Source organism: Acanthopagrus latus, chromosome 1 (assembly GCF_904848185.1).
Source record: "Acanthopagrus latus isolate v.2019 chromosome 1, fAcaLat1.1, whole genome shotgun sequence".
Taxonomy (NCBI): Eukaryota; Metazoa; Chordata; class Actinopteri; order Spariformes; family Sparidae; genus Acanthopagrus; species Acanthopagrus latus.
In genome coordinates, this window is record NC_051039.1 from 11869573 (window position 1) to 11885598 (window position 16026).

Consider the following 16026-nt stretch of genomic DNA (forward strand, 5'->3'; position numbering starts at 1 on the left):
CTCGTCTTGGATTTGCAACACAGCCTAATCTATATTCAATACTATATTATAGCATATAAACCCTACAATGTAGTGTCACCTTCACGATTGTTGAGGCAAATGTTAATGTGGAGTTGCTGAGGAGTGAAAAGATCACAGAGACACACTGCTGCCTGTAGCGTTCCTAAAATATCCCTTATATAATGATAATAATAACAATATTTCTATGATCATTCACAGTCTTTGCTGCCCAAAATACATCCCCGGTCTAATCCACCTCTGTGACAAAATATATCAGGGGAGACATGTTGACGCATTACATTTTGACTCTGGGATCAGGGTTAGTATTAAACTGGGTTGGGTTAATAACTTACCAGTTACAATCATTTAACATAAAGCGTATACATGACTTTCAGCTTGGCTGAAAACAGGAACTTAGGCTTTCCTCATGTAGGTTACATTAACACTTTTACTCTGTATGACCGATGAATAATTGTTTTTCTTGGCATTTGACGCCCTGCCTTTTGGTAGACTTGGTAAAACCCCCTCAGCCCTGGTGCATAAAAGGAGGAGTAAACTCTGAGCGGGACATGGTTGTTTTCAGTTCTAGCAGCCTTTTAAAAAAGATTTAAAAGATTTTTAGACTTTTTGTTTGGCATTTTGTTTGGCTTCTTCATACTTCTTTTTGAAGCTCAGAATACTTTTGACTTTTTAGTTAAGGCAATTACAGCCAAGTCGGTCACTTTAGTGAAAACCTTTTCTCCAGACCAGATCCTGTCGCCCTCTTAACTGAGGCTTCCTTTGCTGCTGATCGGTAAGACCACCTCTTTTCTCAACAGTTGCCTAAAATTGTAGAATCCTAATCTCTGCTCCTCGAGACAGGGGTTTTCAGTGGAGGTAAAGGCCAATTAGGAGGAAAAGCCTACTGGTGCAACTATTCTCTTGTGGTTAGAAAGCATTCATGCTCCTCGTCCTGGTGCATGAATCCTTAAATAAACTCGGTGCTGTGTTTGAGTCCGATGGGACCCAAAATTCCCAGCGGGTCCTCCAACTAGTGCTCATCACCGTAACTCAGAGATGTTCTGACATCAACAAAACATGGATGACATGTCGACATTTAACTTTTTTTTGCAGTGATTTAACAGTGGCCTGTTTTGGTTGCATATTAAGTTTAGTGCTGCAGGACAAGACTAAAGAACAGCATTCAGTTATGTGCTGTCCTCCTCAATCAACATTATTTACCGCACTTACCGCCATCTCGCTTTCCTCCCCTGGTCCTATATTTTCACTTCTTGACATCTTCATTTTCCTTCACTGACTTTCAATCATCATTCACAAATCATGCACGTTTGCTGAGAATTTGACGTGCGGCTGCTTTAAGGAGGTGTCCCGCTCAGATCTCATCAAAAACGTCTATTGGTGTTTCGATGGAAGACGGGTTGCAGTCACTTGCAGGCCCCCTATCAGCCTGCCAGGCAATGACTTGGGTCTGTCAGGTCGATGTTTCTGAGCATTAACACTGCAAATGAACCCATCAAACAATAATGAACAGTTTGAAATTAGTCCAATGCTGCTTTTTAAAACGTGGCTTCTTCATTACCCACAATGCAAATTAGTCCCTGAGTGACATCACTGGAGGCAATTTATAAGATTACATGCACCCTGCTCTGGTGCCATTTTACAGACGTAGTTGTACTACAACTATGTCTGCGTCTGTAAACACAAGTTGATGTGTAAATACGGTGGACAACCCTTTAATAAAGATCTGATGAGTGATGACAATACAGTGTGTGAGTGCCTACATGTTAAAAGAAGCACTTTTTTCATCCATTTACATATTTTCAAAAGAATGAATATACGCTTATTTGGGAGTAACAAACAACTAATAAATGACACAAAGAAGCTACATTTGGAATGCAGTCCACAAGAAGTATTGATAAATCAACTTGATAAACACCACTTGATTAAACATTCTCCAACAACGTAAATGGTTATTCAAAACAAAACAAAAAAACACCCCACAAAGCTTTTAGCAGTGGAATGATGGCACAAATTAACCATTTAGCATAGCGGTTAGTTTTACAAGAAGGTAAAACATAATGACACCCTGATGAAAACAGAGAAAATCCACTTGCGAGAACATGTCCTGAGGAAGCCAGTGATGCTGCTTTCTGGATGATTTGAGCACTTTGTTTTTGTGAGTTTGCATAACATTAATCTTGACAGATCTCTGCCCAGGCCAACATGTTAATACTGGTGAATTTTGCTTGTCATTGTCTTCGTTTCTAAAGAATCGGTTGACATGACATCACATGAAGCACAGTGGTAGATTTCATTACTGTTGGCTGTAAACCAACTGTACTTTGAGTCATTTATTCAGCCTGAACTCTTTTACCTTGAGAGTAAATGTACTAAAGACACACCCCAAAAACCTGCTGTGTATGTATAAAAGGAAAGGCAACCACTGCAGACAGCTGTTTTTTGAGGAACGGCTGTAAGGTAAGAAGGTTCGGATCTTAATAGTTTGAGTTGACAAAAACCATCTCAACTGTTTTAAGATTAACATAATGACAGAAGTGCATAATCAGCAGCAGACGGCCTTAATTGTACTGTAACATGATTTCCTTTTTCAAAATATAATCTTTTAATGTAATGACTGTAATGATTGTGGCTTCCATCACTCTTTATTCTCCACACAGGCTTTTCTGTTCCTCCAAAGCCAAAATGGTGAAGTACAAGGTGTATGTGACCACTGCAAACTGCGCTCAGGCCACCACTACAAATGGCATCTTCATTAAACTGGTGGGCGAAGACGGGGAGAGTAGCCGTACGTGGCTCACGAACTTTAAAGGGGCTGCCGCCTTCTACCGTGGAGTAGTGAGTCTGGATTATCTCTAATTCTAATTTAATGCTGCATTTTTCTCTAACTTGCATAGCACAGGCAAACAGTTCAGCACAAAATGGCCATCATGTTGAAGTGTGGAGATAATGTCATGAGTCTAAATGAGATTTTAACAGATTACCACTGGCTCATGTTAGCAGACTGACGATGCTCTCAAATGTGATCTTCATTCAGATTTTTGTTTTGGGGCGCTCGGGTTTAAGAGGTTAAAAAATCTGAGCAAAGAAATCCCTGAAATAAAATAATTAATTATTAATTAATTAATTAAAAACCTGATTTTTCCAATGTCATCCTCCATCCTCCAGAGGTGGTGCTTCCTCAATCCTCATTGCCTTGCCATGTCTCCCTATTGCCAGTAGTAAGAGTGTGCAGGTGTGTGTGTGTGTGTGTGTGTGTGTGTGCACTTTGTGCTGCATGCCCATGTATGAAAAGTGCTCTATAAATAAAGTTGATTTGATTTGATTTGAAATGAAACTTTGGTTCTCCTTATATTTTAACTTCCTTGTCAGAATTTTGTTTTTAGCCTATCATTGATCAATCTACAAAAAAAATCATATTTCAATTTTTGTTTTTTTCCTCATAATTCTCCAGATTATTCTTGTCTGATTGAGCTCAGGGAACATAATGATAACGGTGATAAAAACATGAAACAGTTACTTTTTACCTGTACAGTATAAACTTTTGATTCATGCCTCCTAAAAGCATCTGCGTATGAAATTACTGTCCACATTCACCAACTATTACAACCACATGTGGACCATATTCAAATTGATGACTGTATTTTCATTTGTATTTCAAGTGTGCACTTATGTAGACGATAGGTGCAAAGAAATGTGCTCAGTACGTCGTGCAGTGGCCTCACCCACATTCTCTCCACGTGTTTGCAGGAGTCCAAATTTTCCCTGTACTGCCCCACCTCTCTTGGAAAGCTGGTGCTGATTGAAGTTGACAAACAGCGTCTCCCACTGTTCCCAGATGATGCCTGGTTTGCCTCCAAAGTGAAAGTGAAGTCTCCAGAGGGAGACATCTACACCTTTCCCATCTACCGCTGGATCTCTGGCTCTGACGTGCAGCTGTTCAGAGAAGGAACAGGTTTGTGAAACCGATGCTTGGATATTACACTATCACCAAAGATGAGAGAGCAGACTAGACTAATTTATATTTTTTTTTCCGTCAGCTTTGAGAATCACTGATGACAGTCATCATCTTGGCAAATACAGCAGAGAGAAGGAGATGAAGCTGAGAGAGCAGCTGTATAGGTAGGATGTGTTCATGTGTGACATTGTGCCCTCCTCAAGGAACCCAGACACATTATGTTGTTAGGTTAGTAACACATATCTGTCCTGCCTTTTGTGACTTATGGGTCATTTTAAAGGAGACCTGTTACACTTAAGTTAGGAAGCCCGACGAACATGCCGATCAGAGCTCCTCTTGCCGACAGAAGACACTGCTTGAAACACTCTGGCTGTGGTCCTGTTTGGTAGCTCAGCCTGCTGAGTCAGGTGTTAGCATGTTGCTCGGCTAATGTGGCTACTCCCCGTCTGGGCAGATGTTATACTAATGTTGTAAAGTTGTGAGACAGTCAAGATAGACAATGTGAACGTACGTCCCAATTTCAAGCAACCAAAAATAACAAGTAGCAGGTTTTATGTCAGTAACTGTTTTGTATTACTTATTGTGTTTTTTTACTGTACCGCTAGCTCAGCTAGGATTAGCTTTTCTGTTAAAGGAAACCTGTTTTGCTCTGGGACCCTCATCAGTATGTGTGTGGATGTTGCTGCTTTGTATCGTTTTACTTGAAAGAAATGAGCATGTTGAGCAATGCTGGCTCAGGCGTGTATGATCTGACCAATCAGAGCAGACTGGGTGTTCAGTGGGGTCCTTAAATAGACAGGGGCTAAAATTGGACAGCATGAGAAAACTGGTGGGTTTTTATTAGCATCAAAGCATATAAACTTTTTTCTAGTAGTAACCCAAAATAAAATTATGAACCTGAAAATGAGCATAATATGTGTCCTTTGATTTTGATCTTCCTGCAATAATCATTGTTGTAAGAATATATAATGTATTTTACTGTATTTATAACATAATCCAAAATATCTGTCCCTCACCAGTCTGTTTTATATTTCCCAGCTGGCATGTTTATAAAGAGGGACTGCCTCACTGCATGAAAGCAGACAACCCTCTTGATCTGCCTTGTGAGGTCCGCTTCTCCTTCACCAAGACCACAGAGTTCCTCTTCACTGCATCCACTGGGTGAGGTCCTAGAATTTGATCAGACACTGGTATTTTATATCCCAGACTATATGATTCATTACATGTCAGCATTTAGAACAGTCAAGCATTTATCTTTTGTGCAAAAAAATGCACAATGTAATATGTAACTAATATCAATATCCATTTATTACGAAGGCTGGCAGAGCTGCAACTGAAGGGATACTCTTGTAGCAAGAATAACTGGACTGACATTGAAGCCATTCACAAGGTCTTCTGCAACAAGAGAACAGACATATCAGGTACAGCTCTGAGCGCAAGACACTGAAACATTTAAACATAGTTTGCTTTTTATACTGAAATAAGCATAAATTACATTGTTGTTTTGTAAAGGACATTTGAAGGACCTACAGATACTATGTTGTATTAAATTCTTTAATAAATTCTGCTCTCTCTCCAGACTATGTCGAGCAGCACTGGAAGGACAATGCTTTCTTTGGCTATCAATATCTAAATGGTGTCAACCCCATTTTGATCCAGCGTTGTACAGTCCTGCCTGAGAACCTCCCAGTCACTGATGCCATGGTGCCTCTCCGTGGTGGGGCCAGTCTGTCTGAAGAAATGCAGGTATGACTTCAGAGAGAATGAAAGTTTAAATGCATGCTCAATATGGAATGGAAAATCAAGGTCTGATTACATCAATCTGTAGAAAAGTCCATGTCAGTACTGCAGTAGTGTGAAATTTGTAACTGACCCGGCCAAAATTGTTTCCTCATCCGGTCAAAATGTGAACATTTCAAACAGAAAGGGAACATATTCCTGTGCGATTACAAGCGTTTGGATGGAGTGAAACCAAACGTCATCAACGGGAAGAAGCAGTACTTGATGGCTCCCCTCGTGTTGCTCCACAAAACCCCTGATGATCAGCTGATGCCCGTTGCTATTCAGGTGAGACTGACATATACACTTACACAAGTTGAATTAATGGCCTTATTTGAAATATTTTTATCATGAAACTTTTCTTCATAGCATCATCATGCTGGCTCTGTCAGCAACATTTAGCTAGCAGTCTTTTAAAGAATAACCTACTGACCAGATTTTGTCTTGAATACTGTTTGTCTCGCATCTTACATACATACATCTGTCCAGCAGCTGGTTAATAGCTGCCAAGTTGTATGAAACAGATACTACATGTATGGTTTTGTGCCACTGATCGAAAAATATGCATCTCTTAATGATCGTCTTCGTTCTCCTGCAGCTGAAGCAGACTCCGGCAGACGACAACCCCATCTTCTTTCCTATTGATTCTGAGTACGACTGGTTGATGGCCAAGATCTTTGTTAGAAGCGCAGATTTCAATGAGCATCAACTCAATGCTCACCTGCTGCGCACTCACCTGCTGGCTGAAGTGTTTGCAGTGTCACTGCTGCGCAACGTGCCCATGGTGCATCCTCTGTACAAGGTAACTTCAAATAGAATCCTTAACTTGTAGTTTCAGTCTTTCCAACTTACTGATATTTGCTGTGACGGATGCTAGCCAGAGCTTCAGGTTTACCCAGCGACGAGGGGCCATATCAGGCTGCCTCAGTTGAAGCGATGCTGGTCCCTCCGATTGCAGGGGAGGATGACAACATCTCCTCAGTGTCCTGAAACATCAGCAACTGGTGATAACCGATTGCCACCGTCCTTTCTCAGAGACTTCGCAAATGTGATGCCCATTGGCAGAACAGATTGGGCTGCATCTGCCTCCACCACTTTCAACCAAAACCAAGGTTTTATGGTCTAGTCTTTCAAGACAGCGTTTTGGGCCCCACCCACTGTACCCATATAGTCCATTAGAGGGCCAGGAGTCTTATGAGCACAGGCAGAACCCTGTACCTATAGACCCTAAAGTGTTGTAAGACTGCAGACAGCTTACACTCTGCCATATATGTTGTGAGACACGCTCACGTAGCCAAGCCCTTGATTGATCGCCTATGCACATGCAAGTGGGCAATTATGTGATGTAGGACAGCTATACCCATAAAAGCTAGCAGAGGGCTCCACCTGAGTTTATAGGATAAGTGTTACCCCCCTACGAACTTTGATTTCAGACTTTAAAAATACTAGTGTTGCTAACACAGTTCCTTTACTCCCTCAGCTCCTCATACCTCACACTCGGTACACTCTGCAGATCAACCACTTAGCTCGACTGCTCCTGATAGCAGAGAAGGGAGTTTTCACAGAGGTAAGAAAAGACTAGAACACTACCAAGATGTACACTTTTCTCTACCTATATTTCCAACATATTTTACTTTTTTCCCTAGTTTGCAGCGTCTGGTGGAGAGGGTATGATGGCAATCCTGAAGAGATCACTATCCTCGATGACCTACAGCTCCCTCTGTATGCCAGATGACATTGCTGAGCGTGGACTGGAGGATGTGCCGAACTTCTACTACAGGGATGATGGACTCAGGCTGTGGGATATCATCAACAGGTACTGTAGGCAATGTAATAATGCAAAAATGTCATTAAAACTTGCAATGCCAAGCAAAATAAATCTCTAAACCTAACCCTAGAATAGAACACTTTTACGTTGGGGTCATTGGGGTCATCTTGCATGTTATCCCCCATGTTTTCTTGTATTCACTGCTGATATGCAGTATTACCACAGCAGGGAGCATTTCTAGGAGGAGACGCCAAGTCAAATTGTATTTCCATTTCCATTTTTTATGTGACATGAATGTTTCTGAAGGATGTCAAAGTAATGATACAAAACTGAGGAAAGATGGTTAGACGCGAGGGTTGCGCTCAAGTGGACTAAATCTTGATTAGAATGAATTACAGTGTTGTAATTCAAAACACTTAATTCAAGTGGATTTCCACTTTCCTTTCAAGGCTTGTGAACGGAGTGCTTGGCCACTACTACAAGAATGACGATGAGGTTTGCCAAGACTCTGAACTGCAGAAGTGGATTCAAGACATTTTCGAACATGGATTCCTGTCCCAGGAATGCACTGGTGTGCCTAAAGACACGCTCATGTTTTGTTTGTCAGAAAGTCCTTATTGTATTCCATATATACCATTATTCTGCTTTATATGTTTGTTAGACAGGAGGCTTACTCATTTATGTCGTTTTGATGAATTCACAGGAATCCCTCAAGAGTTTCGCACTGTGGCTGAGATGGTCAAGTTTGTCACCATGGTGATTTTCACTTGCTCAGGCCAGCACTCAGCCGTCAACACTGGACAGGTGGATAACTTTTAACGATTGTATTGGCTTGGTTGAAGATAAAAAAAAATCCCTTTTAAAAAAAAAGGTTATAATCTTCTCTTAGTTTCCTTTGTTGAGAGTCTTTTATTTAAACTGAATCAATACGCAGCATTTACCATAGAAACATGAATAACAGCACAATGTCATGTCAATGTCAGTGTTTGACACATAATGCTTTTTGATAATAACAGACTTTGTCAATAACTTCCTCATCAACTACAGTACGACTATGGTGGCTGGATGCCCAACACTCCCATCTCCCTGCAGCGTCCTCCACCAACCACTAAGGGGACGACAAGTGAGGCAACGATGCTGCAGACATTCCCTGACATCAACACCACAGTGCAGGGGATGTCCACCATGTGGCTCCTGAGCAAGCAGTCCTCTGATTTCGTAAGTGCCCAAAACCTCATGAAAATGTTCATCTAACACTACAGCAATAAATAAAACCTTTGCCGATTTAACTTCTGATTATATCCTACATAAACATTTACTTGTCTTGGAACTGTATGTCTGCATATTTTCGAAGTTATTGTCAGAAAACAAACACAGCACGATGATGCTGGTCAACAAATATGTCGGCTTGTTCTTCATCTTGTTAACATGATGATGAATTCTTGTCAGGTCGGTCTCGGACAGTACCCGGAGGACCATTTCTGCGAGGAGGTTCCCCACAAGCTGATAAAGGTCTACCAAGGAGAGCTTGAAGTTTTAAGCACAATGATCAGAACCAGAAACAAGAGTCTGGAAATCCCATACACGTACATGGACCCTGCGCTGGTAGAAAACAGTGTGGCCATTTGATTATGAGATGGCGTGAGCTCTTCAGGTGTGGGCCAAATTCAGGTTCATATTAAAAAAAAAGTGAGGGAGAGAGAAACTGCACGTTTTTAAACTGATACTGAAGTGCAGAGAAACTACTGCACAGTACCACTGTGTGATGGTCTCTTTTAATTCAGCCTACTTATAAAAATGTTTCGAATCATAATCCACATCTTTTTCTTGCATTTCCATTTTTTTAGGCAACAGATACTAAAAATCTTAAAAAATGTAGAGCTGCAATACTGAGAATTTCCTTATCAACATAGTCATCTTTTTATGATCCAAATGTGACAATTATTCTTTTTATCTGACGCTATGTGTGTATTTTTTATGTGTGTGGATCTGAATGTGAGTCTGTTTTTTTTCTCTGCCACTGCACAGAATTACCTTGAGTTTAAATCAGCTTGTTGTGATTCATCCCAATGTTCTGCACATTTCAAATTACTGATGTTTTTGTCGTAGCGTTTAGTGTTGGAGGCCGAATTTCTTAATAGTAATCCTTTTTCTGTGTTGTCATCAATCACCCCTATCGACCGTCACTAAGGTCGGCTGTACACTGTAACCACGTTTCCTCACAGAACTAAAGTGTCGGTTATGTCTACATCATGACGAGTGACGATGATTTCACCAATCACCTTCTACCTGGGAGCAGTAAATCTGGATTATCCCTGGATTTCACACTTCATGTTAAAATGTGCTGCATGTTTCGCATGACTGAAGGCGAATGTTTAAGCACAAACTGGCCATTATAGTCCTGCGTGGAGATCAGGTCATCAGGCTAAATAAGATTATAGCAGATTAGCAGCGACACGTGTTTGCGGTTCAGCCTCACTCACAACTTTCTTCAAGTTTTGGTTTTATATGTATTGTTGTATTCTTAAAAACAACAGAAATGAACAAACATGACGAGAAAAAAAAATCTAAAACTAATTCATTATGACATTTTGTGAAATAAACCAGATTTCTGCAATTAAAGTGTGTTTATTTGCATGTGATTTTATGAGGTATCATAAATATGAACCATACTCATAACTGTGTTTAAAATGTGTACTATTGCAGATTAAAAATGTACCAAACTAACTAAGGCATAAGTAAAAGTGCTGTGTTCATGTAACTTTGCTGTAACTATGTTCTCTATATGTCTTTGCTAAAAAAAGGCACTTAAATTGCTGTCTGCACTTGTGTTTGTGGTAAACGCAGCACAATGGCAACTCTGATCGACATAAGTAGCAGTCATGCAGAAAAACTGTCTTAAGTCTAGCAGAAACGTGTTTGCAGTTTGCAAATTCTAAATTTCCACAGCTGACGCTGGCTCTGATATCTGCACACCAATAGAGCCCAGAGCCTGTCTCACCTTCTCTGTGTGTTTGCGGGAGTCTACATTTGCTATCATGCCATCACTTCTCCTGGGAAGGTGGCGCTGATTGAGCTTGACAAAAAGCCTCTTCCACTCCTCCCAGAGGAGTCCTGGATTCACTGCAAGGTGAAAGTGAAGTCTTCAGAGGGAGACATCTACACCTTTCCCATCTACCGCTGGATCGCTGACTGCCAGGTGCAGAGAAGGAACTGTACGTCCCTCTCACAGTCCTACAGAACACATGAGAGCAGAAAAGACTCATTTCATAACATTTTTGGCAAGTAGAGAGAAGGAGCTGAAGCTGACAGAGCAACTGTATACAGTGCCTTTAAAAAGGTCAGTCAGTTTAAAGGGGGAGAGTACTTTATATATTTCCAATTCATTGACTATACTTTGTAGAAATCTGTTTTCACTTTGATATTAAAGAGGTGTTTTTGGTCAAAAATTGACCATAGTTCCAATATTACTGGAAAGGAGATTTCTCTACTTTACTGCAGTGAAAAGTAACCAAATATGAACCTGTGATAGAGTAGGACATCAGGAAGAAGATGCAAAGACAATGATGAACTAACCTATGAAGGAACTGATTTGACATAAGGTCAGATTTGGTTACATTTCACTGCAGCAAAGTAGAAAAATGTATTGTGGATCTTTGACAAGTTCTAGTGTTGCTAACACAGTTCCTTCTCTCCCTCAGCTCCTCGTACTTCACACTCGCTAGGCTCTGCAGATCAACATCTTAGCTCAGCTTGTTCTGGTGTATGAGGAGGGGAAGTTCCCACACAGGAATTGAAACACCAACATGCTCAGCAGACCAACTTTTTCTTTAACTATATACCTCACATGTTTGCCTGATCCATGTCCTCGATGACCCACAGCTCCCTCTGAATACCAGATGACACTGCAGAGTGTGGACTGGAGGATGTGCTGAACTTCTACTACAGGGATGATGCCAAAAAATAGAAATAAAAAAATACAATTTACACTTTCCTAACATTCATTGTCATATTTGCAATCCAAGTGATGTTTGTCTTGAATGAGCAGGAGAAAACAGGAGAAAAAGTGAAGAATCTACTCCTAATAACAAAACTTTATTTCTTTGATTCTGCAGCCTGTGTGAGGCACAACCAGTGCCAGAGAGTCTTACTTTGTGAAATTCTACCTCTGACCCATCCCATTCACTTTGCATAGGGATGTGTGAATCTTTTTCAATAGCTTCCAGGTTATTTGACACAAAATCAATGCCAAAATGTCTTCTGATACTGGTTGAATGAACACCTGTTTTTTTTTTGTTTTTTTTTTATTGGATTTTGGTAGAAATGTTATTTTTCATGAATATATTAAATCTTACCCTGATTCAATAACTGAAGTCAGTTGAACATTCAAATTTTTATGAATATTTTCATTAAGATTTTTCTGTCTCTAACCCTAGATCCAACTATGTAGAATCCTCAAAAAATGTCACTACAAATAGGCTGGATTTTGGTGAAATTTTAATGAGAAAGCAATACTATAACCTTATACTGTGGTCAACAAGGCTTCTTTTACATGTCGTCCTTCATGTTTTCATGTATTTCATGCTGATATGCAGTATTACCACAGCAGGGAGCATTTCCAGGAGGAGATGCCAAGTCAATCTGTATTTCCATTTCAATTTGCTATGTGACATGCTGTTTCTGAAGGATGTCAAAGTAATGATACACAACTGTAGAAACATCAAAACAATATGGCAGACGCTCCTGAAGATGGTTGTGTTTTAGTGGACTGAATCCTGATTAGAATTCATTACAATGTTGTAAATCAAAATATATGTATCTAAAATGGGTTTCTATTTTCCTTTTCAAGGCTTGTGGAGGGAGTGCTTGGCCACCACTGCAAGACTGACGGTGAGGTTTGCCAAGACTCTGAACTGCAGAAGTGGATTCAAGACATTTTTGAACATGGATTCCTCTCCCAGAAATGATCAGACAAGCTGATGTTTTATTTTTTTAGAAAGTACACGTTTATATGACTATCCCTTTGACTTTTTCTTGATCTCACTATATTAATTAAAACAAATATATTAGTTCAAACCATGACCGAGGTGGTCGGGTCTGTCACCATGGTGATTTCCCGTTTGCTCCAGCTATCAGCTGACAACCAATTGAGAAGTGATTGTCTCTTATCTGTAGGCTTGGTCACTGTGTTATCTCACTTTACATGTGGGAGTATTTTATGATAAATTCAATAATGAGACATAGCAAATAACAGTTTTTAATTGCTCTGTTCATCAATTGCAGTATGACTCCGGTGGCTGGATGCCCCGACACTCCCACCTCTTGTCAGCATCCTCCACCAACCACAAAGAGGACAACAAGCGAGACCATGATGCTGCAGACGTTACCAGACATCAACACAGCTGTGCAGGGGATGTCCACCATGCAGCCGCACAGCAAACGGTCCGCTGACTTCATAAGTTAAGTCAACGCTATGAAAATCAAACTCATCTTTGGAGTATTTAAACACTGGAATAGTGAAAGAAAATCAGAGCCAACCTTCTACTTGGAACTGTGGCCCTGCTTGTTTTTGAAATTACAGTTTTATTGAAATCTAATGTCAGAAAACAAACGTTGCATAATAAATTTTGCCTTGTTTTTTCAACACAGTGATCTTGTTCTATCAGGTCCCCCTCAGCCAGTACCCAGAGGAGCGTGTGAGGAGGATCCCTGCAAGCTGCTGGAGGATTTTCAAGGAGAACTTGAAGTTTTATGTTAAGTGATCAAAGTCAGAATTAACAAACTGAAGGTCCCATACACGTATATGAACTCTGAGTTGTTGGAAAACAGTGTGGCCATTTGATTATCACAGTCAATGAAGGTTTTGACCTCCGTCATGTCTCAGAGTATGGACACTTAGCTGATTAATCATCTTTTTGCCCCCACGGGCCTTGGAGTCCTCATGAGGGGATCCTAATTAGTCTAATTAGTCTTTCAACTTTACAGCGATGACTTTTCATATTGTCCTTTTACTCTGATTGTCTAAAACCTTTCAAAAACCTTCTCGTGGCAACTTTGCCAGTGGGCAAAGTTGATAGATTTCAAACATTCATAAGCACAGCACAACTCTGACGTAAAGCTTTGCACAAACGCTGCTGTCTTAGCTGTGAGATAAAGTCTTTTCGGGACTGCTCTGCTCTGTCCAGTTGTCTCGGGAGTCACAAATGTTAAACTGTCCCACACTGGTTGACTAAACACATCTCTGTCAAGCGATCTCTGTCTCATTTTGGCACCATCAGTGCTGATAAGATTCTGATGTTGTCGTCAAGCAGTTGTGTACTGTGTGCACTATCATGCAAAGACAACGTAACAGTGCTACGAATAAAAGCACATTTTAATGGATTATCTATCTCTGGAAACTTTGAGTCAGTGAAAAGAGGAAATAACGCAGGAGCTGTCTGGAACACATTTTTTTTTTTTAAAAATAGAAAACTCTGTGGTGTGCTTTAGAAATTAGTAAGCAGTGAAATTTGAGAGTTTTTTTTTAATGAAACCAAATCACTCTTGTGTGGTCTCTCACTGGACTTATTTGCATTCAGCTATCAAACATCAAATCAGATAAGTACTAAAATATCTGCCGTCTTCACTTTGGGTGTGTTTGCCTCGTGGATGCCAAATACACTTCATCAGAAATAGATGGGAAGTGTGCTGGCAGAGCTACTTAGATACCCTTTTGCTGCAAATCTCCTGCTTGGATTTCATGGACGCCGTTCATTTCTTTCGAAATATTTTGACCAGCGGTATTGTTAGACAGTTATAGATGTTTGCGAGACTCTGATACTGCCGTGACTTAATGATTGGCTGTTTAAAAAGTCAACCTGCCTAATTTCATTTCAGAACACTCATTTGGTCGTTTGTTCTTACTAACTCAGGATTATGGTGAAAACAGGATGAGCACAGCAGCCAGTGTGACTCTGCAATGGAGTCTTTTTCCTGTCCCTGTAGGTTTCACTCAATGTGGTTATCAGCTTTGGGTCACATCCAAAGTAACTGGAGGGCACTGTTTCCAGATTCATAGGCAACCTTACTGTCAACGCAAGGGCCTGTTAGATTACTCATTGCTTAACCTGATCAAGCTCTACAAACAAGGCCAGCAGTGCAGCATAGGCTGTGATATCATACTCGTTCAGTATAGCGTATACACAAACCTGTTGACCTTGTGTTCACGCACTGTGCAGCTCATTGTGCTTCCACTGTGTGCTATATATAAAGTTTTGCTTGCTTGCCTTCAAACCTGACTTTGTGAAAGTCCACACACCTCCGTTAATATTCAACATTATGATCGTTTTATCCTAAATAACAGCCACATAATCATATTTGATAGTGCGCTGACTTGTATCAGCCACTACTGACATCCCGACGGAGGCAAAGTGACCAAAAGTGGTGCTGATGGAGGAAGTTAAGAAGAGAATAAGAAAAAGTGCACAAGCAAGAGGCTGGGTAATCTCATTCATCAATCTTATAAAAGGCTACAAGACAGATGCAAAGTCGGACCGGCTGCTGATGGACTGACCTCATGTTATAGCCAGGTGTAATTGTCTGTGGTTCACGTTAGCTTACAATGCTATTAAAGTTCTGACTTGTGTGCAATCTCTGTATGCCGCATGGAAAAGAAGGGCTGAGCGTGCATGTTTACCCCAAGACAATAGGTTTGGGACAGAACATTGTTATTTCAGCACGGAGTCTTGTTTTCAACAAGGGCAGATTTTGATACCCAAAGCCTTCGGCGTCTCACATCCGAGCTCGTTCAGCCACAACACGTTGCCACTGAGCAGCTTCCAGTCTCCCTCAGAGATCTCCGCCAACAAGAAGCCTCAGTCTTCCAGCGCTGACTCCCATCCAGAGGGCACGTCTAACGAGTCCCCCAAAGTCGTCTCTTTCACCTTCCAACTTTATCTCCAATTTATGTCTGCGACCCTCCACCCCCTCTTTGGGAACGTTGAGTGGTCATCTGCTCTGACAGTTTCTCTGTTGAGTCAGCTCTGCCAGCCTAATCTCTAACACCCCTCCTTCAGCGCGACAGATTGCTGACGGCTCCGACGCCTGACAAAGATCTCTGTTAGATCGGATCGTTGCCCTGCGAAATCTACTGGGAGCTATTAGTGTGCAGCGTGCGGATCTTTTGTCTGACTTCAGCATTGTGAGGGGCCAAACAAAATATACTTGTTTTTTCAACAGTAGCATTGGATTAATGTGTGACTCAGGAGACGGATTCATCTGTTTATCATTCGCTTGATTCAGCTGATTCATTTGCTGGTGACACTAACACATTAACATCTCGAACTGGTGATGGGTATAAGCAGCTGCTCAGACTGCTATTGAATAACTGCAGTAAAAGACAGACAGAAGGTCAGCATATTGGCAGTCAACAGGCAGGAAAGAAGCCCTCTGTGGCTGACTGTCCTTCACATCATTATCAGCACTTTTGATAATGAAATCATATTCAAATGGTAATACAGCAGGT

At 40.9% G+C, this 16026-nt stretch overlaps 1 protein-coding gene across 1 annotated transcript; it reads left to right on the top strand.

Moving 5' to 3' along the window:
* Nucleotides 1–545: 545 nt before the first annotated feature.
* LOC119011392 (arachidonate 12-lipoxygenase, 12R-type-like) lies at nucleotides 546–10250 on the top strand. The gene is made up of 15 exons (XM_037084506.1): nucleotides 546–793; nucleotides 2679–2856; nucleotides 3769–3973; nucleotides 4059–4140; nucleotides 5015–5137; nucleotides 5294–5397; nucleotides 5556–5722; nucleotides 5900–6043; nucleotides 6354–6557; nucleotides 7236–7322; nucleotides 7402–7571; nucleotides 7973–8094; nucleotides 8227–8327; nucleotides 8571–8741; nucleotides 8973–10250. Exons 2-15 carry the CDS (start codon nucleotides 2704–2706, stop codon nucleotides 9150–9152), a joined length of 2013 nt encoding a protein of 670 aa, XP_036940401.1. The 5' UTR covers nucleotides 546–793; nucleotides 2679–2703; the 3' UTR covers nucleotides 9153–10250.
* Nucleotides 10251–16026: the final 5776 nt, after the last annotated feature.